Source organism: Acomys minous (genome assembly GCF_964271855.1).
Source record: "Acomys minous genome assembly, chromosome: 13".
In the NCBI taxonomy this organism is placed as follows: domain Eukaryota; kingdom Metazoa; phylum Chordata; class Mammalia; order Rodentia; family Muridae; genus Acomys; species Acomys minous.
The window spans coordinates 110,836,699-110,859,136 of record NC_140495.1 but is presented as its reverse complement, the minus strand read 5'-3'; the positions used below and the strand labels follow the sequence as shown (position 1 = coordinate 110,859,136).

Below are 22,438 nucleotides of genomic sequence, written 5' to 3'. Positions count from 1 at the left end.
CTGCTGCGTACCACACTCCAAGCACTCTGGTTTTGCTCTTTTATTATTACACTTTTGTTTTTCTGAAATAGAGTTTCTCTGTGTAGCCTTGGCTGTCCTGGAACTCACTCTGTAGACCAGGCTACCCTTGAACTCACAGAGATCCTCCTGCCTCTGTGCCCACCGCTCGCTTTATTGTCACACTTTCCTCCACATGTGCTTTACTGGGTGTAGAGGCTGGCTGCAAAGACAATGTCCCTCCGTAGCAAGGTGGCTGCTGTCTCCATCTTGGCACCCAGCACAGGCTCCCCTACCAAGCGGGCTGCTCCTCGGAGTGAGCGACACATCTCAGCCAGGCGCTGGATGCAGCGGACCACCAAGCCCTCAGGGGTGCCTGAGAGCCCAGCCAACTCGGAGAAGGGCTGTGGGGAGAACAGCGTGAGGACTAAGTGTGCCGGGCCTGGGCAGCCTCTCCCAGCCAGCCGCCTGCCGTGCCCAGGTACTTACCATACCCCGAGCCCACTCATGTACAACCTCGACCAGCCCGAAATTCAGCTCTCCCACAAATTCCTCCACTGTCTGGTTGAGGCCACAGGCCACCTGCACCTCACCGATTCGCTTGGCTACAGCTCTGACGCGTTCTATCCCCTGCAGAGGGGTAAGGAAGGGTCAAGGCCACCAGGGCCAGGGAGACACCCCCATCAGGAAGGGGCCACCCACACCTTGGGAGGCACAACCCAGGAGAGAGGTGATGGCCCCTACCTGTTTGAGGGTACTGGGGAGCTGATCCCCGGGGTCACCAGGGGTCTGGCAGACCAGGCCAGAGAGTAGAGCCGCAATCTCCTCGGGTCGCAGGGCGCTCAGTGCGTTGTCAAACATGAGCTCTGTGAGGAGCAGCTCGTGGCTGCTCATGGCGCAGGCCACTCTTCCTGCCAGCTTCACCGTGCCCGCCTCGTCAACATAACCCAGGATCCGGAGCACCTGAAGGAAAAGGCGAAGGTTGGGGAGCCCGCCTTCCCCAGGCTTCCCCGGCCCCACGCACCGCATCCTGCTCTCACCTCTACACGCTGGTGGTACTCGGGGAGCAGCAGCAGCGACTGGTCGGACAGTAGGAAGCGCAGCCTCTCCATTTCCTTCTGAATCTTCATTCGCTCCTGCAGCTTCACATACTGAGGAAGCCACAGCAAGGGACCGTTAGGCCCCCTCACCCCGCGCAGGGGTGCACTGGGCACGGAGCTGAGCAAGCTGCTTCTGTTTGGGAGCTACCTGGGCAGGGAACCGGGGGCTGTGCACACACTGAGCCCCCCGGATCAGCTCCTCCAGCTTCCGGGCCCGCAGCCCACCTTCCACCACTGACACGTCCTTGAGCTGCAGGTCGTTGACAGGGTCAAGGGTTGGCGGTCCTGCTGGACAGGCCTGAGCCAGCCGCAGCAGCTCCTGGACAGCAGTGGTCACGGCTGCAAGTGGAGGGTCCTTCCTGAAGGGGGAGCAGGTTTGTGGTCTGGGCCAACAGGCTTCTTTACCACAGGAGCCCTCCTCCCTCTGCACCCCCCTCCACACACACACCTGGTACACACCCCGCCCTGAGTCTGACCTGAACTTTGGTTGCTGCCTCTTGCTGAAGTCCTCGGAGATCTTCTCGCCGTTCACGCGGAGCACTTTGGTGGAAATGGCAGCGATGTCCCCTGGCTGAAGCTTGGCCACGGTGTGCTCACAGGGCCCTGAAAGCCAGTCGGGTCAGGCTTCACCATGCCCAGGCATCCTGTGTGCCACCGTTGGGAGCCGGGCATTGCCAGCCTCTCACCTTCAGGCAGGAACAGCTTGAAGCCCACGAGGTCATCTGGGTAGGGCACATCTGGAGTGGCTGGCCCCTTGGCTCTCAGGTTCTCGGACACAGCAGGCTTCTCACACAGGACCAGAGTTGTAAACACTCTGCTGGTGGAGTTTGAGGAGACCTACATGAGGAGGCAGAGAGTCCGGGGCAGGGATTGGGGAGTGCACAGCAACTGTGGGGGCGGATGCCCCACACACACACACACACAGCCCTTGAGCCAAGCCAACCAACTAGAGCAGCTTTGTGGTGGCCAGGCCGCAAGACAAAGTGGTCACAAGAGCGAAAATGAGCACCAGAGTCGTGCCGTGCCTGGGCCAAGGGAAAGGCAGGGCCGGGCCTCCCACTCTCGGTGGAGTGGAGCCCTCTGGTCCTCACCTGCAGGATCACACCTAACGCGTTGTGATGTTCCTCACTGTTCACGACTACCACCCTTCCCACGGAGAGAGACTTCAGCCCGTTCACAGACTCCATGATGCGTCGCTGGAGAACAGGGCAGGCACAGGGGACACCTGAACTGACCCCCTGTCCCTCCCAACACCCCACTCACTGAACCCGTCCCTCCCAACACCTCCCAACACCCCACTCACTGACCCCGTCCCTCCCTCCACCTCCCAACACCCCACTCACTGACCCCCTGTCCCTCCCTCCACCTCCCAACACCCCACTCACTGACCCCCTGTCCCTCCCTCCACCTCCCAACACCCCACTCACTGACCCCCTGTCCCTCCCTCCACCTCCCAACACCCCGCTCACTCACCCCCTGTCCCTCCCACCACCTCCCAACACCCCCCTCACTCACCCCCTGTCCCTCCCACCACCTCCCAACACCCCCCTCACTCACCCCCTGTCCCTCCCACCACCTCCCAACACCCCCCTCACTCACCCCCTGTCCCTCCCTCCACCTCCCAACACCCCACTCACTGACCCCCTGTCCCTCCCTCCACCTCCCAACACCCCACTCACTCACCCCCTGTCCCTCCCTCCACCTCCCAACACCCCACTCACTCACCCCGTCCCTCCCTCCACCTCCTAACACCCCACTCACTGACCCCCTGTCCCTCCCTCCACCTCCCAACACCCCCCTCACTCACCCCCTGTCCCTCCCTCCACCTCCTAACACCCCACTCACTCACCCCCTGTCCCTCCCTCCACCTCCCAACACCCCCCTCATTCACCTGGATCATGTTCCGGGTCTCCGTCAGCTCCTCCCCCCAGCTGTAATACTCAGGCAGGTCAGCCAGTTGCCCGGTCACATCAGGCTCCTCCAAGGCCCCCAGCCTCTTGGTGAGCTCAGCCAGAGCCTGCTCGTGGGCCTGAGTACAAGCAGAGTGACGAGTCTGCCAGCCCAGCCTGCTAGACTGCCCCACCCCACCCCACGCCTCTACCTGCCCACTGCACCAGCCCTGGCGCTCTTCTGCTGGGCTTGCCGGGCTGGCCACGTCACCTTGCTGTCCTTGCGGGATGGGAACTCCGAGAAGCTCCTCTTCATCATGTCTTCCACCCTGAGGGCGTCCACCCGCAGCAGGTTGAGGATCATGGTGTACGTGAGGCGGAACTGTGACTGCAGCTGGCATGGCTTCCCCTGGAGGCAGAAGTCAGACCGAGTCAGTCCTGTCCCCTCCCCAGCCAGTCCTCTGGTCCCAGCTCTGCAGCCGCGGCTTCCGACCAGGCCTGCTCACCTCCTCCGTACACGGACGCTCAAAGGCCCCCGTCAGCATTTAAAGATTTATTTCTTTATTACTATGTATACAGTGCTCTGCCTGCACATACACCTGCACATGGGGAGAGGGCACCAGATCTCATTATAGATGGCTGTGAGCCGCCATGTGGTTGCTGGGAATTGAATTCAGGACCTCTGGAAGAACAGCCAGTGCTCTTAACCACTGAGCCATCTCTCTAGCCCCTTGTTTTGTTTTGAGACAAGGTCTCTCTGTGTAGCCTTGGCTGTCCTGGACTTGCTTTGTAGACCAGGCTGGCCTCGAACTCAGCGATCCGCCTGCCTCTGCCTCCCAGTGTTGGGATTAAAGGCGTGCGCCACCACACCCGGCTGGTCTTGCTCACTGTTCACTTGACTTCTCAGGCAGAATGAAAGCAGCAGAAGAGAAGAGGGAGGGTGGCTGGGCTGAGGGGCCTGGCGCCGGAGCTGTGTCCCCCACTCACCATCATCATGCGGTGTAGATCTGCCATCTCGGGTACTCGGCCCTTACAGAGCAGGATGACGGTGCCTGTGGGGTCCAGGCCCCTGCGGCCTGCCCGGCCTGCCATCTGCACATACTCCCCGGGCAGCAGGTCCCGGAAGCTCGAGCCGTCATGCTTGCGCATGGAGTCGAATACCACCGTCCTGGCCGGCATGTTCACCCCCATGGCAAAAGTCTCTGTGGCGAACAAGACCTGCGGCAGAGGGTTACAGACCAGATGAGCAAACAGGCTGTGGCAGGGCACAACCCACCCTGGAGCCCAGGCTCAGATCAGATCTCCAGGAGGACCCACAGGTGGCCATGATCAATCCCTGCTCTCATGGAGGTAGGCGATGCGTCTCTGTGAGGAACGCTCCCTACGTGTACCTAGCCACCGTCCCATCAAAGGGACCTTGCTTCTCAGCCTTCGTCCATGGTTGGAGCCGTGTCATCATAAACAGGACAGTAGGGAAGGAAGCACGTGTCCCCTCACAGACAACGGTAGAATTTCTTCACAATAAATACCCAAGAACGACCCTTATGTCAAACATGCACTAAATTTGCTGAAACAGTGCCAAGGTAGAAAAACAACAACAGTACTTGGCTGCCAGACACTGGCAAACTGGCAAAACCTACGTCTCTGGCCACGTACGCAGCTGTGGAGCTCCCTGATGCAGCCCCCTGTGCTCGGAGATTCCTGAGAGCATTTCAGTTTGCATCGCTAACAGACCTGCCGGCTGTGGAGGTCTCTCTTCTCAGGACCACTTAGGTTGTATCACGTACATCCCCAGTTAAGGTTAAGGTGAGAGACCCAGAGTTCAGCAGGGTTATGAAGCTGGGATTCAAACCCAGGGATCTGGGGCCCAGGTTCTTAACCACTGCCCTGCCCGGCCTACGCCTTGGCCCGCCGACCCCGGGGCCCCTCAGCCACCCAGCTCACCTTGACCAGCCCCCGGCTAAACAGCATCTCCACAATCTCCTTAAGGATGGGCAGGATGCCGCTGTGGTGCACGCCCAGGCCCCGGCGGAGGAGCTCCGACATGTGCAGGACCTGCAGGGCGAGGAGAGGGCAGAGATCAGTGGTATAAAAGGACCACCCCCCCCCAGCAAGAGGGCCAGGTCTCAGGTCAGCACACCCCACCCGTGTCTCCAGGGACACACCTGGGGCAGCTGCCGGTCAGAGCCTCGGAGCCGCGCGAGGCAGCGCTGCAGGAAGAGATGGATCTCGCTCTTCTCGGAGCTCGTTGTGAGGTCAAGAGAGGTGAGGCCGGAGGCCTGCTCGTCACAGCGGCCTCGGGAGAAGGTGAACACTACCACAGGCAGCTGGGCCCGGGCCCGGAGGGAAGCCAGCAAGGACAGGTACACCCCACGGTCCTGAGGGGTGGCGAGAGAGCTTATATGGAGGTGGCACAGGCGCGCTTACATAGGTCTGTGTGGAGCGGACACAGACCTCAAGCCCACCCGCTCCCCGCAGGGACGGGGCTGAAAGGGTGGCCGAGCACTGCTCCGGCCCTCACCTGCCCAGGCCCACCCTGGTGTGTGGGCTGCTTGGCCCCGAAGGTCTGGGCATGCTTGCTTGTCCTCTCCTTCTTGGCCTCCACTGCAGCGTAGTACCTGTGCGCAGGGCGGGTGGCGTGAGGCCCAGCACAGGCCCAGCCTGACTCCCCAGCCCTGGACTTACCCCTTGGTGTGGAAGGCCCCCCGGGAATCCAGCAGTAAGAAGAGCTCCCCCTGTGTCTTGGGGCTGTTTCCTGTGAAGAGGTAGTGTTCCAGGGGGACGGGGCGGGCAACCGTGCTGATCACGTAGATCTGCCGCCGCTTCAGCCGCCTGGAGGGAGGAGGAGAGGGCAGCGGGTCAGAGAAGGTGTGGGAAGGGACCCCATCTTCCAGTTTCTTCTGAGGCCCAGAACGGGAGGCCGTTAGCCTCAACCTCCACTTCCGCTGCCGCTGGGTCGAGGGCTCAACCTTTGCACTATCCCTTCCTCACCTGGGAGCACGCAGCCACGGAGCGCGAGGCCCGCACCCAGGTGGATGCCCCCCACCATCCCACCTCAGCATGCAAAAACCGTTCTGGGCCCTGGGGGTGTGGGAGGGAGCTTCGGCAGCCATCTGGGTGGGGCTGTGTCCTCTCCTCTACCTGGAGTGGCCTGAGCCCCCCAACCCCAGCCAAGGAGCACCCCAGCCCTCTTCACTCGGGCCTCACCCAATCCAGTCAGCGAACTCCAGGGCGTTGGGGACAGTGGCGCTCAGCAGGATGATGGAGACGTGCTCGGGGAGCATGATGAGCACCTCCTCCCACACGACCCCGCGCTGCGCACAGTGGGGAGGCGGGTCAGTCAGGGGGCAGACAGAGTGGGAGGGCCCTCGGGGTGTGGGGGACAGGGCGACGCGATGAGGCCCACGGGCCACTCACCTCAGTGTCGTTGATATAGTGGACTTCATCAAAGATGACCCACTCCAGGTCCCGGATGACGTCCGAGCCGCTGTACAGCATGGAGCTGGGGAGAAGATGGCGCAAGCTGGCTGCTCAGCAGCTGACTGTGCCCCACTCTGCAAGGATGCTCACACCCCACCCAGGCCCACCGGGGAGACCCCTCTCCCACCGAAGGATCTCCGTGGTCATGATGAGGCAGGAGGCCTCTGGGTGCAGCTGCACGTCCCCAGTGAGCAGCCCCACGTCCCCGAATGTGTTTCTGAAGTCTCGGAACTTCTGGTTGCTCAGGGCTTTGATGGGAGAAGTGTAGATGGTTCTGAAAACAGGGTATGATGTCAGCCAGGCTCCCCTCCCAGGCCCACAGCCCTCCCTCACGACATCAACGCTCCCTAACTAGCCAGGCCACCTCTCTACCCTGAGCACCGTCAGCCTCTCCTGAACCTCACATCTAAAGGACAAGGTGGGGGGCGGGAGGCGAGCTGAGGTCCAGAAAGGATGCAGGAGAAGGTGGGCAGGCTGAGGAGGCGCGCACACGTACCGGGTCATGTGCTTCTGGGCCAGGGCGATGGCATATTCAGCCACCACTGTCTTCCCGGCGGATGTGTGAGCTGCGACAAAGACAGAGGCGTGCTGCTCCAGGTGCAGGATGGCTTGCTTCTGAAACACATCTGGTTCGAACGCCCACTGTGTGAGAGAGAGGGACAGCGCTGCAGGGAGGAGCCTCTCCGCCGCCTCAAAGGCGTGCAGGGCAAAGAGGCCAGTGTAGGGCTGGGACCAAGGGGCAAGACAGGCCTGGGAGGGGATGTGGCCTCTGGTGAAGACAGAGGACGAGGCAGGGCCTGGGGGCATGGCCAGGTCTACCAAGAGGTGGGGCGGAGCCAGGGCGCAGTACCTGGAAGGCTGGCTGAGGAATGAGCCGGTAGAAATCACCCACGGGGGACGTGACATCCACAGGCACAGCCCACTGCTCCTGAGGTGGAGGTTTGGGAGGCTCCAGGGTGGATGCGACTGAGGATGCTTCCTAGGAAAGCCGGGTGGGAGGGATAAAGCAATAGTCAAGAGCGCTGATGGCCACGAGTCCCCCAGGGGTACCTCACGGTTACCCTCAAACCCAACATCACAGCCCCTTCCTACAGCCTTCATCGCTGGTAACTACCCACCTGCAACACGAGGTCCTCCAGGCTGCTCGCTCGGACCAGGGGAGCACTGGCGGGGGCGGCTGAGGCGGCGTCCCCTCCAGGGCCGCCTGCTGCCTCGCTCTCATCCCCATCGCCTCCACTCAGGTCCAGGGGCTCCAGCAGACGGCTGAGGCTGAGCAAGCCCGGCACGGGAGCCGAGTCATCTGAGGAGCAACAGCCACCGCGTCACACTCAGGAGGCCGCGGGAACAGAGCGCCCTACAGATCCTCTCAACTCACCCTTGGGGGCGAAATCCACCCCTTTCTTGAAGCCAGGTGGGACACTGAGGAGATCTGGAGGATGAGAACGAGGCAGCATCAGCTACTGCGCCCCCAGACACCCGCAGTCCTCTGCTTATGTGCATGGCGGACCCCGTAGGACACAGACACCCACAGTCTTCTGCTTATGTGCACGGTAGCTGTGACCATTTTAAAAGATCTTCTAGGGAGAACACCTTTTCCCTTGGGGGCAAGAAGGACCCTGTCCCTGATCTGTGTGAGTACAGGAAGGCTGGCTGCACCGTGCTGGGCTCTTCTCAGACCCAGGGCCACGTGTCACCTTTCTCGAAGTCTATCTCCTCCTCAGCTTCCTCCCGCGCACTCAGGTCCGCCATGCTGGGCTCGTCCATCCCACCTGGGGAAAGACAGGGCGAGGTTCGCAGCGGCAGGGCGGGGGGCCCGGTCCCTAGACGCCAAGGTTCTCTCCGGCCGCCCTCACACACAGCTTACCCGGCCAGAAAGGGTACTGTGTTGGATTCCCCCACAGTGACTGAGAGGCTGGCCCTGGAGGCCGGCGAAGGGACAAGGACGTTGTGGCTGACAGGTTCGTGTTCTCCAGCAGGACCTGAGGCAAGAGGTGGGAGCCCTCGTGAGACCACGCCTGCCATGACCCCATCTCCCAGTTCTGTTTCTTGGGCTCGCCAACCCCTCACCTCCTTGTAGCCCAGTATCTGGCCTGTGGTTGGGTGTCTCTGGGCCTGAAGGTCGGATGGAACTGGAGCCCCCAGAGCAGCCAGGAGCGACCAGGGATCTGTCTTTCTCTGCCATTTTCTGCAGAGAAGGGAAGGGATTTGGGGACCGGCTCTCTCCCGATCCCTGCTTCCCTCCGTGGTTGGTCGGCTCCCCAGTCCCGGCCCCTTCTGACTTCTCACCGAGCTGAGTGTTCCACACCATGCAGAGGAAGCCAGGCTGGAGACGACAGAAACAGCTGCTCTGCTTCCTGCTGCAGATCTGGGGCACAGGGAGGGAGGCCGTGGGGCAGCTGAGGCCAGCGCGAGATAAGAAACAGTGAGTTAGGCACGTGTAGACAGAAGAGGGGAGGGGCTCTGCGCTCACAGCTGACGGCAGATGTCCCCTGCAGCCAGCCGAGGCAATCGGATGGGCAGGGTTCTGCAGGCAAGAGCCCGCCTGTAGCTCAAGTACCTGGACACGAATGTAAATGGTGGATTCAGACACAGCAATCTGCATTCCTTTTTTTTTTTTTCCCGAGATAGGGTTTCTCTGTGTAGCCTTGGCTGTCCTGGACTCGCTTTGTAGACCAAGTTGGCCTCGAACTCACAGAGATCTGAGTGCTGGGACTACAGACATGAGCCACCACGCTCAGCCCTGCAATCTGCATTCTTAATTTGAGGCAAGGTCTTATGAAACCCAGGCTTGCCTTCAACTTGATGCATGTGTGTGTGTGTGTGTGTGTGTGTGTGTACACGTATGTACATGTTTATATATACCAGAGAACAGCTTGAATTTCTGGTGCTCGTACCACCCGCTCTCAAGTGAGGGGGTGCCAGGCATGCACTACCACACCTGTGTGTCATCCAGAGCTGGGGATCAAACCCTGTGTAGGCTGGGCAAGCACTATACCCACTGAGCTACATGCACAGCTGGGAACTTGCTCTTTAGAATTAGTCATTAGCAGTAGTAAGTGTGAGCATGTGTAGGTGTGTGTCTAACGTGTGGATACAGATGCAGACATGCAGGATATCCACCCCAAATGGGCTAAGTCACCCTGCCAGGCCTAGATTTTTTTCCTCTTCCTCCTCCACCACACTTTCTCCTTCTCCTCTTCCTCCTCCTTCTCCTCCACCACACTTTCTCCTCCTCCTCCTCCTCCTCCTCCTCCTCCTCCTCCTCCTCCTCCTCCTCCTCCTCTTTTGGAGATGCGGTCTTACTATGTAGCCCTTGCTGTCCTGGATTCAGTTTGTAGACCAGGCTGGCCTCCAACTCAAGAGACCAGCCTGCCACTGCCTCCCAAGTGCTGGGATTAAGGGTGTGAGCCTCACAGGGTTTCAGGGTTAGGAGTTTAAAGGCAAAGACTCAGCCGAATGCCCTGAGGCGCGCAGGCGAAGGGACCTCCAGGCAGGAGAGACACTGGGGAAGGCACGCGCTGCTCTGACACCTAGAGCCTCCAGCAACTTGCCGCTCTGCCTAGCATCGGCAGGGGCCCCGGATGACAGTGTGCAGGCACAGGTGGAGGTCAAGCTAGCTCCTCCTGGGAGCGGGGTGGGGTTTCCTTTAGGCTCACGGGTCAGAGGTGAGCGTCAAAAGTCACTCACAGTGCTCTCTGGAGCCCCAGGCTCGTTCAGCAGCTCCCAACGCCCAGTGCATCCCACCTCCAGAGCTCGAAGGGGCAGGTTCAGGGGGCCCGGGGGAGGCAGCACTACGGAGGAAAAGTCACGGGTTAAAAGTCCAAGTCCTTCCTGTCCACCAGTCCCTGCGGCTCCCCTGCCCTCCCCTCCCCTCCCCCTCACCGATTCGCTCTGTCTCCATCATCCTGGAACAGCTGCTTGGCAGCCCGGAAACTCAAGAGCAACCGCGGAGTCGGCCCCGCCCCAAGCTGGGCGGAAGTCGAGATCGTTTCCGACACGCCCCCTTCTCCTTTCCACGCTGGGAGCGTGGGCGGGCGCCGAAGCCAGACTCCCAGCCGGGCAAGGCCGGGCGGAAGTCGCTGCGCCTCGCCGCCTTGGTTACCGCGTGTCCCGCCCCCTGACGTCATCGCTGCGAGCCCGCGCGCAGCAGCCCGCGCGGCGGCGGCGGCGGCGGCAGCGGCGGCGCCGGAGACCGCGAGCCCGGGCGCCGCCCCCTCAGGTGAGGGCTTCGTCTCCCATCCTTCGCGCCTTCCCTGCCTGCGCGGCCCCCGCTTCTTCTTCCTCCTCCTCCTCCTCTGGTTGCCCGGATAGCGCTGCGCGGGCCCGGCCGCCTTCTCTGCCCACCGGACCCCGAGGTTGGCTGACCTAACCCCACTGGGCATGGGGGTCGGGAGCCATCGCCTTGGCGTCGCAGGGAGTGCTTTCCTTCTCCGGGCTGAGGTACCCCCAAGGCTCTGGTGTCTGGACCTTGGACATAGGCGGGAATGCCGGTTGATTGCCGTGAGCAGGAGGTTGGACGGCAGCCCCGTTGAAACAAGGGGTTAGGGACAGGCCGGAGGCTGGAGTAGGCGGGCCTGGAGGTTGGGGTGCATACAGGATGCACAGAAGTTGGACGACGTGTGAATTTCTGAATGCTGGCCCTAGAGCGTGATGTCTTGGGTTCTGCCCTTGCACCAGGAGCCGACATGTTGGTCATACCTCCCGGACTGAGCGAGGAGGAAGAGGCACTGCAGAAGAAATTCAGCAAACTCAAGAAAAAGGTGAGGGAGCCAGGGTGGTGGCCCAGCCTCTCCGAGGCCCTGAGGACACCTGGGGTGAGTGTGAGCGTGTTCAGAGCTTCACCGGCGTCGTCAGACTCTTCTCTGCTCAGTCCCCCCACGGAATTACCCTTTCTCCTGTGGCTTTAGGGTCGTGCAGCAGCAGGAGACTGTCACATTTGGACGCCCAGGGCCATCTTCTTTCTGGCTTTTTACGTAGGACCTACTACACTTAAGAGGCTCTAAAAATTCTCATCTCTCACACTTTAGGCTTGATTGGAACCGTGTGGCTTTTGGTAGCCTGGACTAGTTTTGCCTTAGCCCCCATACTCAGCCCACCTCTGGCTTCTGTAGCACTGACACAGCGAGACACTTGTCAAGCCTGCCCGTGTACCGTTCCCTCCCTCCCTCCCTCCCTCCCTCCCTCCCTCCCTCCTTCCCTCGCCCTCCTTGTCTCTTCTTTTCCTTTGGAGCAGGGTCCCAGGTTGGTCTTGAACTCCTGGGTTCATGTGGTGTTCCTGCCTCAGTTTCTCTGAGGCACCATACCCAGGACTCAGTGGTACCTCACAGTAAGCTCTCTGTTTACTCCTGCACACCAACCCCTCAGGACAGGGTTTGGCTTTGCTTGGTCCCTTGAAAACACTCCAGAGGTATCACATGTTTGAGGAACAGAGTCCTGAAGCCTCGGCTCAGCATACCTGTCAAAAGAGACAGGTATTTACTCTGAAAACAGGCCCTCCCCTGCATTTTTTACTACCCTGTTTTCTTTGTCTAGAACATCTTTTCTGCCTGTGTTAGGGAACTCTGCCCAGGTTTCAGCTTAGGAGCCGCTTAGGCATCTGAAAATGTTATTTTCTGTGTTTCTTAAGGGTATGGACGAGGGGTTTCACTCTTGTACAGCCTCATTAAATATACTGGATAAAATCCCCAAGGAAGATTTCAGGGCTTGTTTGAAGTTTATATGGCAGGGGTTAGGTGGTTTTTTCTTTTTTCTTTTTTTCTTTCTTTTTTTTTTTTTTTTTTTTTGTCTGTTTTTTTGAGACAGGGTTTCTCTGCCTTGGTTGCTTTGTTGGGCTTGAACTCACAGTGATTCTCTTGCCTCTGGCTCTTTCATTACAGGCATGTGCCACAATACCTGGCTATGTTTTTGTTTTTCAACTTCAAAAAATAGGAGACTGAAGCCAGGCATGGTGGCGCACGCCTTTAATCCCAGCACTTGGGAGGCAGAGGCAGGCGGATCCCTGTGAGTTCAAGGCCAGCCTGATCTACCAAGTGAGTCCAGGACAGCCAAGTCTACACAGAGAAACCCTGTCTCAAAAAAACAAAAAACAAAAAAAATCCCAGCACTCAGGGAGTCAGAGGCAGTTGGATCTCTGTGACTTCGAGGACAGCCAAGGCTACACAGAGAAACCCTGTCTCGAAAAACAAACAGCATCCCTAACAAAATGTGAGACTGGGAAGCTCTTGGACGCCATGGTTTGGTTAGGTTAAATATTCCTGGCATTGGATGGTGTGGAGGCTGGGTGAAGTACAACAGGACCACATGCCCTGTCCCCAGAACTGTCACCCACGAGACCAGTGCCTTGGCTAACACACCACTGATCTCTCTTCTTCCCAGAAAAAGGCCTTGCTGGCTCTGAAGAAGCAAAGCAGCAGTGGCACAGCAAGCCAGGGTGGAGTCAAGCGCTGTAAGTGATGGAGATGCAGAGTCCAGAGGGGAGCAGCAGAGGGATGCCCTCCACAGCCAGGGTGACGCCCCCTCCACAGCCAGGGTGACGCCCCCTCCACAGCCAGGGTGACGCCCCCTCCACAACTAGGGTGATGCCCCCTCCACAGCCAGTGTAATGCCCCCTTCTCTCTCCCCCTCCCCCCCCTTCCACCCCAGCACTATCCGAGCAGCCTGTGGTGGACACTGCCACAGCAACAGAACAGGCCAAACAGCTGGTGAAGTCAGGAGCCATCAGTGCCATCAAGGCTGAAACCAAGAACTCAGGTTTCAAACGTTCTCGAACCCTCGAGGGGAAACTGAAGGTGAGCACAGTGGGTGTTTGGGTGAGCACAGTAGGGTGTTCGGGGCACGATGGCATCAGAGAGACTCCTTTCTAAGCTGGAAGGCAGCTGGGTTGTTAGTCTTTTTCATTCTTTGGGACAGTGTCACCGGTCCCCAGGCCATGTCACTGGTCCCCAGGCCAGTGTCCAACTCGTGAACTTGAGCGCTGCTGGCCTGAGCCTCGTGGGCAGCGGTGGCTAGAGGGGTGTGGTGTGCCAGAGTACACCACTGCAGTGTTAAGCGAGGGGACTCCTACATTTCTGTTTTCTCCACATTTGTGCTTCTTAGGTTGAAAGCGGGTTTGGGTAAACCAAGCCACTTACTCAAAAAAACAGCACATCAGCTAGGCTTGGTGGCTGAGGCCTTTAATCCCAGCACTTGTGAGGCTGAGGTAGGCAGATATGAATTTGAGGCTAGCCTGATTACAAAGCAAGGTCCAGGCCAGCCAAGGCTACACAGAGAGTCCCTGTCTCCAAACAAAAACAAAAACAAAAAAAAGGCCTAGCACATCATTAATAAGAGGTGTGATGGGAGTGAAAGAGAAACTAGATGAGAGCCAAAAAGGGGGGAAGGTCCCATGGTCTGCACTAACATGGGCCTCTGCCCCTTCCAGGACCCTGAGAAGGGGCCTGTCCCCACCTTCCAGCCGTTCCAGAGGAGCACATCTGCTGACGAGGACCCGCAGGAGGTGATGGTCTCTGGGGCAGGGGATTGAGGACAATAAAAGATCCATTCCCCCACCTGGGTGTCATCTTAATTGTATCTTTTTTCTTTCTCCCCGCAGTCATCCAGACGTCCGCAGAGGAAATCTCTGTATGAAAGGTTAGAGAGAGGCCGCTGTCTGGCGTGGGGTCAGAGGTTGGCGTCCGTGGAAGGTTCAGGGCTGGAGTGGAAGGCGAACTGCAGGAGTGTCGGCCCACGTGTCAGGGAGACGAGGTGCTCACTGTCTGCCTCTTCCCAGCTTTGTGTCTTCTAGTGATCGGCTGCGGGAACTGGGACCAGATGGAGAAGAGGCGGAGGGCCCCGGGACTGGTGACGGCCCACCTCGAGCCTTCGACTGGAGCTACGAGGAACACGGTGGTGCCCGCTCCTCAGCCTCCCCGCCCCGGAGCCGCAGCCGCAGCCGGGACCGAAGTCATGAAAGGAACCGAGATCGGGACCGAGACAGAGATCGGGACCGAGACAAAGATCGCGACAGGGACAAAGATCGGGACCGAGACAGAGACCGGGACCGCGACAGGGACAAAGATCGGGAGCGAGACAGAGACCGGGACCGGGAGCGAGACCGGGAGGGCCCTTTCCGCAGTGAGTGGTCTTGGCCGAGGCTGGGTGGGTCCTGCTAAGCAGAGGGTGAGGGGACTCAGCAGTGACGATGGTTCCCAACCCACAGGGTCAGACTCATTCCCCGAGAGGAGGGCCCCTCGGAAGGGCAACACACTGTACGTGTACGGAGAGGACATGACACCCGCCCTCCTCCGAGGGGCCTTCGCTCCCTTTGGAAACATCATCGACCTCTCCATGGACCCACCCAGAAACTGTGCCTTTGTCACCTATGAAAAGATGGAGTCTGCAGATCAGGCCGTCGCTGAGGTGGGCACTTCTCAGACCTGCCCCCCCCCCCACCCTCCTGCCAGCCTTGAGCTTCCTTACAATCTGCGGTTCTAGAGGAAACAACCTGCGTCCTCACATCCCTGTCTGGTCTCCTCCCAGGTGGCAGCGCCTGGCTCCGTGTAATGCCCATCTTGTCCCCTCCCCTCTGTCCCACAGCTCAACGGGACCCAGGTGGAATCCGTGCAGCTCAAAGTCAACATAGCCCGAAAACAGCCCATGCTGGACGCCGCTACTGGCAAGTCTGTGTGGGGCTCCCTCGGTAAGGATGGGGCTCTTCCTTCATCTTTGCAGCACCCTACTTTCTGTCCTCACCTTCTCTGCAGCACCCCACTTTCTGTTCCTTCACCTCTGCAGCACCCTACTTTCTGTCCCCTCACCCTCCCTGCAGCACCCCACTGTTCCTTCCACATCTTTGAGCTCCTTAAAGTGCTAAAGGTCGGGGTTTGTGTGCAGGCTTTCCAGGCTGTCTTGTCAGGGGAGGGGAGGAGTGTTGGAAAGGTCCCCAGCGCCTGTCCCAGCACTCGGGAGTTAGAGGCAGGAAATCTGTGAGTTCCAGGCCAGCCTCATCTACAGAGCAAGTTCAGGACAGGCAAGGCTGCACAGAGAAACCCTGTCTGGACAAAAGGGAAGGCCCCCAAGCAGTGACTGGCACTGTCTGAACTTGACCTGCGGCTCTGGGCCTCAGGCAGAAGACAGGCGTGGAAATGTGGATTAGTGTCCTGTGCGTCCGGAAACAGCGGAGACGGGGATTTGGGAGAAAATGACCTGAGAGTCAGGAAGCCGGCCGGGTTCTGCTGTCTGTGCTAGCATGTCTACAGCAACCCAAGCACGCTAGGCTCGAGTGGAGTGGGCAGCAAAGGCACCGTGAAGAGGGGTCTGCGCTGAGTGCAGCCCACGAGCCTGGGCCGTGGACTCCGGCTCTGAGAAGGAGGGGCGCTCAGCAGAGGCAGGGCACAAGACTAAAGAGCGGCACTGCCTCTTGGCCCCACAGGTGTAAGAGAGAAGTTAGGCACTTAGGTTCCGAGGGCCCCCAGAGGTCTGGCGTGGCCTGTGGGGTTTCTCAGTGTGGAAACCCACCGTGCCTGGAACAGATTTTTCTGGGAAAGGAGTAAGCGGAGGCCAGGAAGGAACCAGCAAGGACCACAGAGATGTTCTCATTCACTTCCTGTGGTTCATGGTGTTGACATTGTTACAGGGGAAACAGCTTGTGGTTCATGGTGATGCTCTGGCCGCCAGAGGGCAGCCTAAACACTGGGGGGCCAGGGCCAGGGCCAGGGCTCTGGACCTCAGGTCCAGCCTGTCCTCTGCTTCAGTCCTTAACTGTCACTTTCCTCCCTCCTTAGCTGTCCAGAACAGCCCTAAGGGTTGTCACCGGGACAAGAGGACCCAGATTGTATACAGTGACGATCTGTAGGAAAGACACGAAGCTGGATTCCTTGTGCCTCACACGCCCCCAAGCTGGTCTCAGTAAAATCCTGGGGTAGACGCTCGTTCCCCTCCGTCAGCCTCTAGTTTTTCAGCACTTGGGATGGGGTCAGGCCTTCAGAGGCGGCTGTCAGTGTTTACGTTGCTCCCCAAAGAGATGTGGACACACTCTTTATTGCACCGCTTTAATTTGCTCCCCACCCCTCCCAGCAGGAAGTCCCCTACAGGAAGCCCAAACCCTCCTCTTGGAGTTTGTCCTTGAGCCAGGGCAGCACCTGGAAAAGGTTGATGTGGAAGTCCCGGGCGTGGGCGGATGCGAGCTGTTGCCGCCTCTGCTTCTGGTTCTTGCAGACGTCCTCCACGCCCCAGCTGATCACACCAACCTGTGTAGACCACGGGTGCCACGTGTCACGGGACACTTCAGAGTCCCAGCTCCCCATCTGCAGCCACTGGGCTTTCACTGTCAGATGAGGTGGCCCTGGGCGTCGTCCCACAGACTAGAAGAGCGAGCACTTACTTGAATGAAGCGGCTCCTCTTGTGAACAATGAGAGGCCCCCCAGAGTCTCCTGTAGAAGAGAGGCATGCTGGGAAAGACTGCTGGGCCTTGTGGGCTTGCAGCGTAGCAAGAGAGCCACTCACCTTTGCACGTGTTGGGGTCAGCATAGGGGTCCACCCCTCCAGTGCAGAGGAACCTGGGGGTGACCACCTGGGACACGTCCTTGACCTTGTCATAGCCTGGGGCCCGGAGAGCGTCTCTCTCACAACTGGCTTTCTGTAGGGGAGAAAGGTGTGCTGAGCAAAGCTAGCCAGGAAGATGCTGAGCAAAGCTAGCCAGGAAGAACGGGCCTAGGCCCTCTCAGGAACCGCCCTCCTCACCTTGTCCGCGTTCTTGATGTAGACTTCCTTCCGTGTCAGCCGCTGCCTTTCCTCAGATACAAACAGAGCCTTCACGTCCTTCACAGGGAGCAGCTCTTCCTCTGGGCAAGCGATAGAATCATGCGAGCTGTGTACCCCCTGCGCCTCACCCACCCAGGGTCCTTTGGGCCCTGCTTAGCCTAAAGCACAGTTCTACTCCTGCCACCCTTTGTCTTGGGAGCCTTGTCCTGTCCTATCCTGGGACGCGGCTTACTGTGCTGCTTGCAGGTGGCTGGCTGAGAAAGCCGCAGGGCTCGGGTGGCTCCCTCCGTGCAGGGGAGACAGATGGGCCTGTCGGGGAGACGGGAAGGTTGGTGCTGCGCCCTGGGCCTCCGGCACGCCTTCCCCAGCTCCTTGGGGACCAGCCCCACTCACCTCAGAGTCTGGTCATACTTGAGCTTGGTCTTGAGCTTGACCAGGGCCACGTCGTAGTCATAGAACTCGGGGATGCCCTCTGCCTTCTTCCCGTTGATGTTGTAGTTGGGGTGAAAAAGGACCTCTTCAATCTCCAGGTCCTGCCTCCTCCCTCCTGAGGAGGAGAATGGGGAGCCGGTTCTTGCAGGTAGTCTGCAGCATCCCTGACTGGACGGGGTTTGAGGACGGGGTTGTGCTGGGGACAGGTGAGGGCCGGGGACAGCACAGCAGCACTTCCTGAGGTCAGAGGCTTGGCTGCATCCTTACCCACGCTGACCTTGATGGAATGTTTCTGATCTTCCACTGTGAAGCAGTGTGCTGCGGTCAACACAAAGTACTCAGACACCACAGCCCCCATGCAGTTCTCGTGTCCCGTAGACCGCTGGGAGAGATCGGGTGGCGTTAGCCTCGCTGTGCACGGGCCAGGTCAGCACTCCAGCCTTAGCGTCTCACTTTTTATTACTTTCAGATGTTGTTGCTCTATAGCCCAGGCTGCCCTCAAACCCACGCAGAACTGTTTCCGCTAAAGCACTTGCACACATGATTAGAATTGAGCTTGAACTCGCTGTAGCCTGAGCAGGTTGTGACTCCCCTGGCTCAGCTTCCCGAACAGCTGGGATTACCTAGCTGGCTAGTGTGGACATGTCCCCTCCCCTCCCACACACCCCACGCCCTCTGCTGGGGTGCTTACAGTGACTGAGATCTTGGCTTGCCATGGGTGCTTGTGATAATCGCTGCCTCCCTTGTGCTCCCACACCATGCCACAGAGCCCCAGAGATTGGCTTTCGTCTAGCAGGAAAAGAGAATGCCGAAGGCTCAAGTCACGGCAGCCATCTTTGTTGGATCCCTGCATATCGTAGGCAGCAGAGGCTCACGATGGGGGAGGGGTCCCTGTGTTAGATGAGGAGCTCCTGTGGTGCGGTGGCCAGGCTGGCTGAGCACCGGGCACTTCTAGCCCATCTTGGCCTCAGTTTCCACATCCACAAAACAAGCGCACAGTGGTGTTTGTGAGATCAGGAAGGGAAAACCTCTGGAGGTGGCACACTGGGGGCCTGGGCTGAGGGAAGTCCCCAGTCTGGGGAGAGCGTGCCCTGGCATCTTCCTACCAATCATTTGGAAGAAAACGTTCTCCAGGTCCTCCATGTCCCTGACTTTGAACACGTGCTTCTCGTTGTCCTTCTTGGAGGCCAAGGCATTGATGTTCACGGAGTCCACCATAGGTCCCACCCCAAACACATAGACGTCTGAGGAGAGAAGGGTGGTGAGCCTCAGGCGCCAGGGGCGAGGGTGCCGGCTCCCAGGTGTGCCACTCACCCAGATAATCCTCCCGGGGATTTTTGCGATCCCTGCCAATGTCCAGCAAGTCCCGGATCTCCTGAATGACAGTGACAGGGTCTCCACCCATGTTGTGCAAGCCTATGGGAACCGTGGAGACAGTTAGAAGCGCACTCAAGCAGGCATGGGGGGGGGGGGGCGAGGCAGGCGAAAGGGCTCACCATCAGTCATGATGATGATGACATGGCGCGTTCGATTCCAGCCTTCGGGGGGGTGGTCCCCTGCCCAGCTCATCATGCTGTACACGGCCTGGAGAGCCCTCTTGGTATTGGTCCCTGACTTCAGCTTGTGGTCTGTAGAGGGGGGGGAGAGAATTCCGCTTCATCTTGAAGCCACGCTTGAGCCCCAGGAGTCTGTGACAACTGAGATCACCTCCCCTGCCCCCATGGGGTCAGGGGTTGCTTTGCTATGTTGACCGTGCTGGCCTTGAACTCCCAGAGATCCACCTGCTTTTTGAATGTTGGGATTAAAGGTGTGTGCCACCAAGTCCAGACAATGTTTAACTTTTGGGTTGTGACCCACCTGCCCTTGGCTTGCACAGGAGTCCCCGTTGCTCAAGGACATTTTTATTCAATAGTACCTCCCCACCTTCCCCAGGAGGACCCTAACCCTGACCACCACAGCCCCGAGGGCACCTCCCAGCTCTCCCTGCCCTAACCTCTGACCTTCGTAACTGATCTGGCTGAGCTTCTCTGTGACCCAGTCGGCGTCACTGCTTTTCTCATCAGACACTCTCACCAAGACCTTGGGGACTGTGGCATATGTCACCAGACCGTATTTTGGCCTCACCCCGTAACTCGCCACCTGTGGGTGAGCAAGAGGTCACTGTGTTAAGTGGAGGGCAGGAGGGCTGCAGTTCAGGGCAGGGTCTGGAGACACAGGGAGCCAGGCTTGTAAAGTCTGTGAGGTCCAGACAAGGTCCTCCACTCTACCTTCTCAATCAAGTTAGTGAGACAGCTCTTGGCCCCCGTGAAGTTGCTGGAGCCAATGCTGTCAGACCCATCCAGCACCAGGTAGATATTCATGGAGCCCGAGGGGTCCAGGACGATCTTCCTCTTCTGTTGTTCCCCTGCGGGAGGCAGAGACTCAGCCTCTGGCGCGCACAGTCCCACAGAGGTCAGCCATCCCTCACCAGCTTCCTGCCCAGCCTCCTTCCCCCCAGTCAAACCTGGGCTGTGCCCATCCTCAGCGTCCACTCCTTCTATGGTCTCCGTCAGGGAGGACAGGAATGCCTCGGCCACCTCTTGAGGGCTGTCATACATGAAGGAGTCTAAGGATGGTCAGAGGGGAGGTCAGATGTCTGGAGTGCTGAGGACAGGGTGACAGGGTTTCAAGGACCCGTGGGCAGGTCAAAGGTCACCTTGGCAGGAAGGCTCTGTCCCGCTCCATGAGCCACCTTCCTGGCACCTCCGCTGCTGGGAGCCACGCAGGACAAGTCCCCGGCTGCAGTGGTAAGTAACGGTGTCTTCAAGGCGGTACTGGCTGCCCACTTTCCTCGTGCCAATGGGAATACCCGGGTTGGGACAGTATCCCGCTGCAGAGGCAGGAGGATAACACAGTGCCTGTGCATTCCCAGGAGGAAGCCCTCCCTCGGGGAGGATGGAGTCAAGGGGCGACCTGCTCCTCACCTCCGTCGTCACAGATTGCCGTCTGCCCATCCCACCGGCCGTTTGCTTGGCAGGTGCGATTACCAGAGCCCCGGAGCGTGTAACCGTCATAGCATTGAAAGGAAATCTGGTCACTCAGGTTGTAGTACACTGACCGGGGCCAAAACTCCCCGTTTTCAAATTCCTGTGGTCGTGGGCAGCGTATGGCTGTAGGGGAGACAGGTAAAAGTCGCCAAGGGCCGTTTCTAGGCCTTTCCTGGTCTTAGAAATGCTGTCACTGAGAAACAGTGCCTGCCCAGTCCCCTTAACCCGGAGGTCCCCTCCTCTTGTGTTTTGGGATTGTTCTGTTCTGTTCAGAGACAGGGCCTCATGTAGCCCAGGTTGGCCTCAAGCTATGAAGCTGAAGATGAGCAAGCCTCTGCCCCTATGTCCTGGGCACTAGGATTGCAGGCACGCGTCACACCTGGGTCACCCGGTGCTGCTTCCCACGTGCTCACAAGCACATTCCTAGGTGCCTTTCCCCGATTTCCAAGTATTATTTTCAGTGCCAGGACTGCCTGATTCAAGGAGACCCTTCCAGCATGCACCCCAGAGGCCTGACTGCCTGATTCAAGGAGACCCTTCCGGCATGCACCCCAGAGGCCTGACTGCCTGATTCAAGGAGACCCTTCCGGCATGCACCCCAGAGGCCTGACTGCCTGATTCAAGGAGACCCTTCCGGCATGCACCCCAGAGGCCTGACTGCCTGATTCAAGGAGACCCTTCCGGCATGCACCCCAGAGGCCTGACTGCCTGATTCAAGGAGACCCTTCCGGCATGCACCCCAGAGGCCTGACTGCCTGATTCAAGGAGACCCTTCCGGCATGCACCCCAGAGGCCTGACTGCCTGATTCAAGGAGACCCTTCCAGCATGCACCCCAGAGGCCTGACTGCCTGATTCAAGGAGACCCTTCCGGCATGCACCCCAGAGGCCTGACTGCCTGATTCAAGGAGACCCTTCCGGCATGCACCCCAGAGGCCTGACCAGTTTCTATCCACCTGCTCCGCCCCTGCCACCCACTGCGCTCGCGCTCTCTCTCTCTCTCTCTCTCTCTCTCTCTCTCTCTCTCTCTCTCACACACACACACACACACACACACACACACACACACACACAGGCCTCTAACCTCTGCATTCCGCCTTCTTGACAATCTTTTGCTCTCGGGTCTGCAGGGTGCTCCAGGAGCCTGTGGACCTGCAGGTTCGGGTCTGCACAGGGTACGGGTAGAAGCCTGAGGGACACAGGTACTCCAGGGCCTGGCCATTTTGGAGAAGTCGGAAGGAGCCGCCTTTGATCTCTACTCCCTCCAGAGAGCAGGAGGTCTGCAGCCCAGCTGCGAGCACTGGAGTTGTGGTCACCCCTATGAGAAAGGCTGGTGAAAACTGACCCCAGGTGGCCAACAACAGATGCTGGGGACAAGAGGAGGATGGAGTGCCTTCGCTTACCTCCAGAGGAGAGGCCTAAGACCAGGAGGACCAGGCAGAGCCGGGGACTCTCCATTGTCGTGGGAAGCAATAGGCCAGTGGCCACAAGCCCTCTCCAGTTCCCTCCAGAGCAGGGCCGGGCTACACCCCTTTCCCACTGTCCCCCAGCCTTTTATGCAATCTGCTCTGGCACCTGCAGCTTGGCCCCGCCTGCCCTACACAGACATTCCTTCCCGGAACATTCACGAAGGAGGGCCCCGGGTGAGCTGCCAACCGAGGAGTCAAACTGTCTGAACCCCACCCTTCTGACCGAGGGCCAGAACTTCCCCCTCAGAACCCCTCTGACCCTCCTCAACAAGCCCAGACCACCACCCGCCCCTCAGAGGCCAGCTT

At 59.2% G+C, this 22,438-nt stretch overlaps 3 protein-coding genes across 8 annotated transcripts; 1 reads left to right on the top strand and 2 right to left on the bottom strand.

The window, feature by feature from the left end:
• Nucleotides 1–25: 25 nt before the first annotated feature.
• SKIC2 (SKI2 subunit of superkiller complex) lies at nt 26–10,499 on the bottom strand. 2 transcript variants are annotated; one of them, XM_084752158.1, is made up of 28 exons: nt 10,349–10,499; nt 10,154–10,257; nt 8,753–8,862; nt 8,534–8,651; nt 8,331–8,445; nt 8,161–8,235; nt 7,842–7,895; nt 7,585–7,766; nt 7,317–7,445; nt 6,963–7,108; nt 6,594–6,740; nt 6,404–6,488; nt 6,194–6,300; nt 5,672–5,818; nt 5,508–5,604; nt 5,152–5,364; nt 4,931–5,041; nt 3,974–4,204; nt 3,258–3,395; nt 2,989–3,126; nt 2,189–2,293; nt 1,784–1,934; nt 1,574–1,700; nt 1,246–1,456; nt 1,038–1,148; nt 742–960; nt 487–627; nt 26–401 (listed from the first exon to the last, which is right to left on the bottom strand). In XM_084752158.1, exons 1-28 carry the CDS (start codon nt 10,368–10,370, stop codon nt 201–203), a joined length of 3,735 nt encoding a protein of 1,244 aa, XP_084608284.1. In that variant the 5' UTR covers nt 10,371–10,499; the 3' UTR covers nt 26–200. The 2 variants fall into 2 exon arrangements, with proteins under 2 accessions (XP_084608284.1, XP_084608283.1); XM_084752157.1 differs by having other exon boundaries at nt 1,246–1,700.
• Nucleotides 10,500–10,567: 68 nt separating this feature from the next.
• NELFE (negative elongation factor complex member E) lies at nt 10,568–16,384 on the top strand. Of its 4 annotated transcripts, none has more exons than XM_084752165.1 (10): nt 10,568–10,685; nt 11,144–11,226; nt 12,842–12,911; nt 13,109–13,254; nt 13,887–13,961; nt 14,058–14,095; nt 14,235–14,578; nt 14,664–14,863; nt 15,041–15,143; nt 16,228–16,384. In XM_084752165.1, exons 2-10 carry the CDS (start codon nt 11,152–11,154, stop codon nt 16,296–16,298), a joined length of 1,122 nt encoding a protein of 373 aa, XP_084608291.1. In that variant the 5' UTR covers nt 10,568–10,685; nt 11,144–11,151; the 3' UTR covers nt 16,299–16,384. The 4 variants fall into 4 exon arrangements, with proteins under 4 accessions (XP_084608291.1, XP_084608289.1, XP_084608290.1 ...); XM_084752163.1 differs by lacking the exon at nt 10,568–10,685 and adding an exon at nt 10,686–10,821; XM_084752164.1 differs by lacking the exon at nt 10,568–10,685 and adding an exon at nt 10,769–10,906.
• A 96-nt stretch (nt 16,385–16,480) lies between these two features.
• CFB (complement factor B) lies at nt 16,481–22,316 on the bottom strand (the record flags this gene model as incomplete). 2 transcript variants are annotated; one of them, XM_084752159.1, is made up of 18 exons in its annotated part: nt 22,067–22,312; nt 21,748–21,981; nt 20,603–20,788; nt 20,335–20,508; nt 20,143–20,244; nt 19,907–20,043; nt 19,640–19,778; nt 19,136–19,267; nt 18,954–19,055; nt 18,746–18,883; nt 18,331–18,428; nt 17,907–18,021; nt 17,601–17,754; nt 17,440–17,516; nt 17,187–17,287; nt 16,950–17,082; nt 16,827–16,876; nt 16,481–16,692 (listed from the first exon to the last, which is right to left on the bottom strand). In XM_084752159.1, the coding sequence occupies exons 1-18, from the start codon at nt 22,119–22,121 to the stop codon at nt 16,531–16,533; spliced, it is 2,289 nt and encodes a 762-aa protein (XP_084608285.1). In that variant the 5' UTR covers nt 22,122–22,312. The 2 variants fall into 2 exon arrangements, with proteins under 2 accessions (XP_084608285.1, XP_084608286.1); XM_084752160.1 differs by lacking the exon at nt 16,481–16,692 and having other exon boundaries at nt 16,823–16,876; nt 16,950–17,078; nt 22,067–22,316.
• Nucleotides 22,317–22,438: the final 122 nt, after the last annotated feature.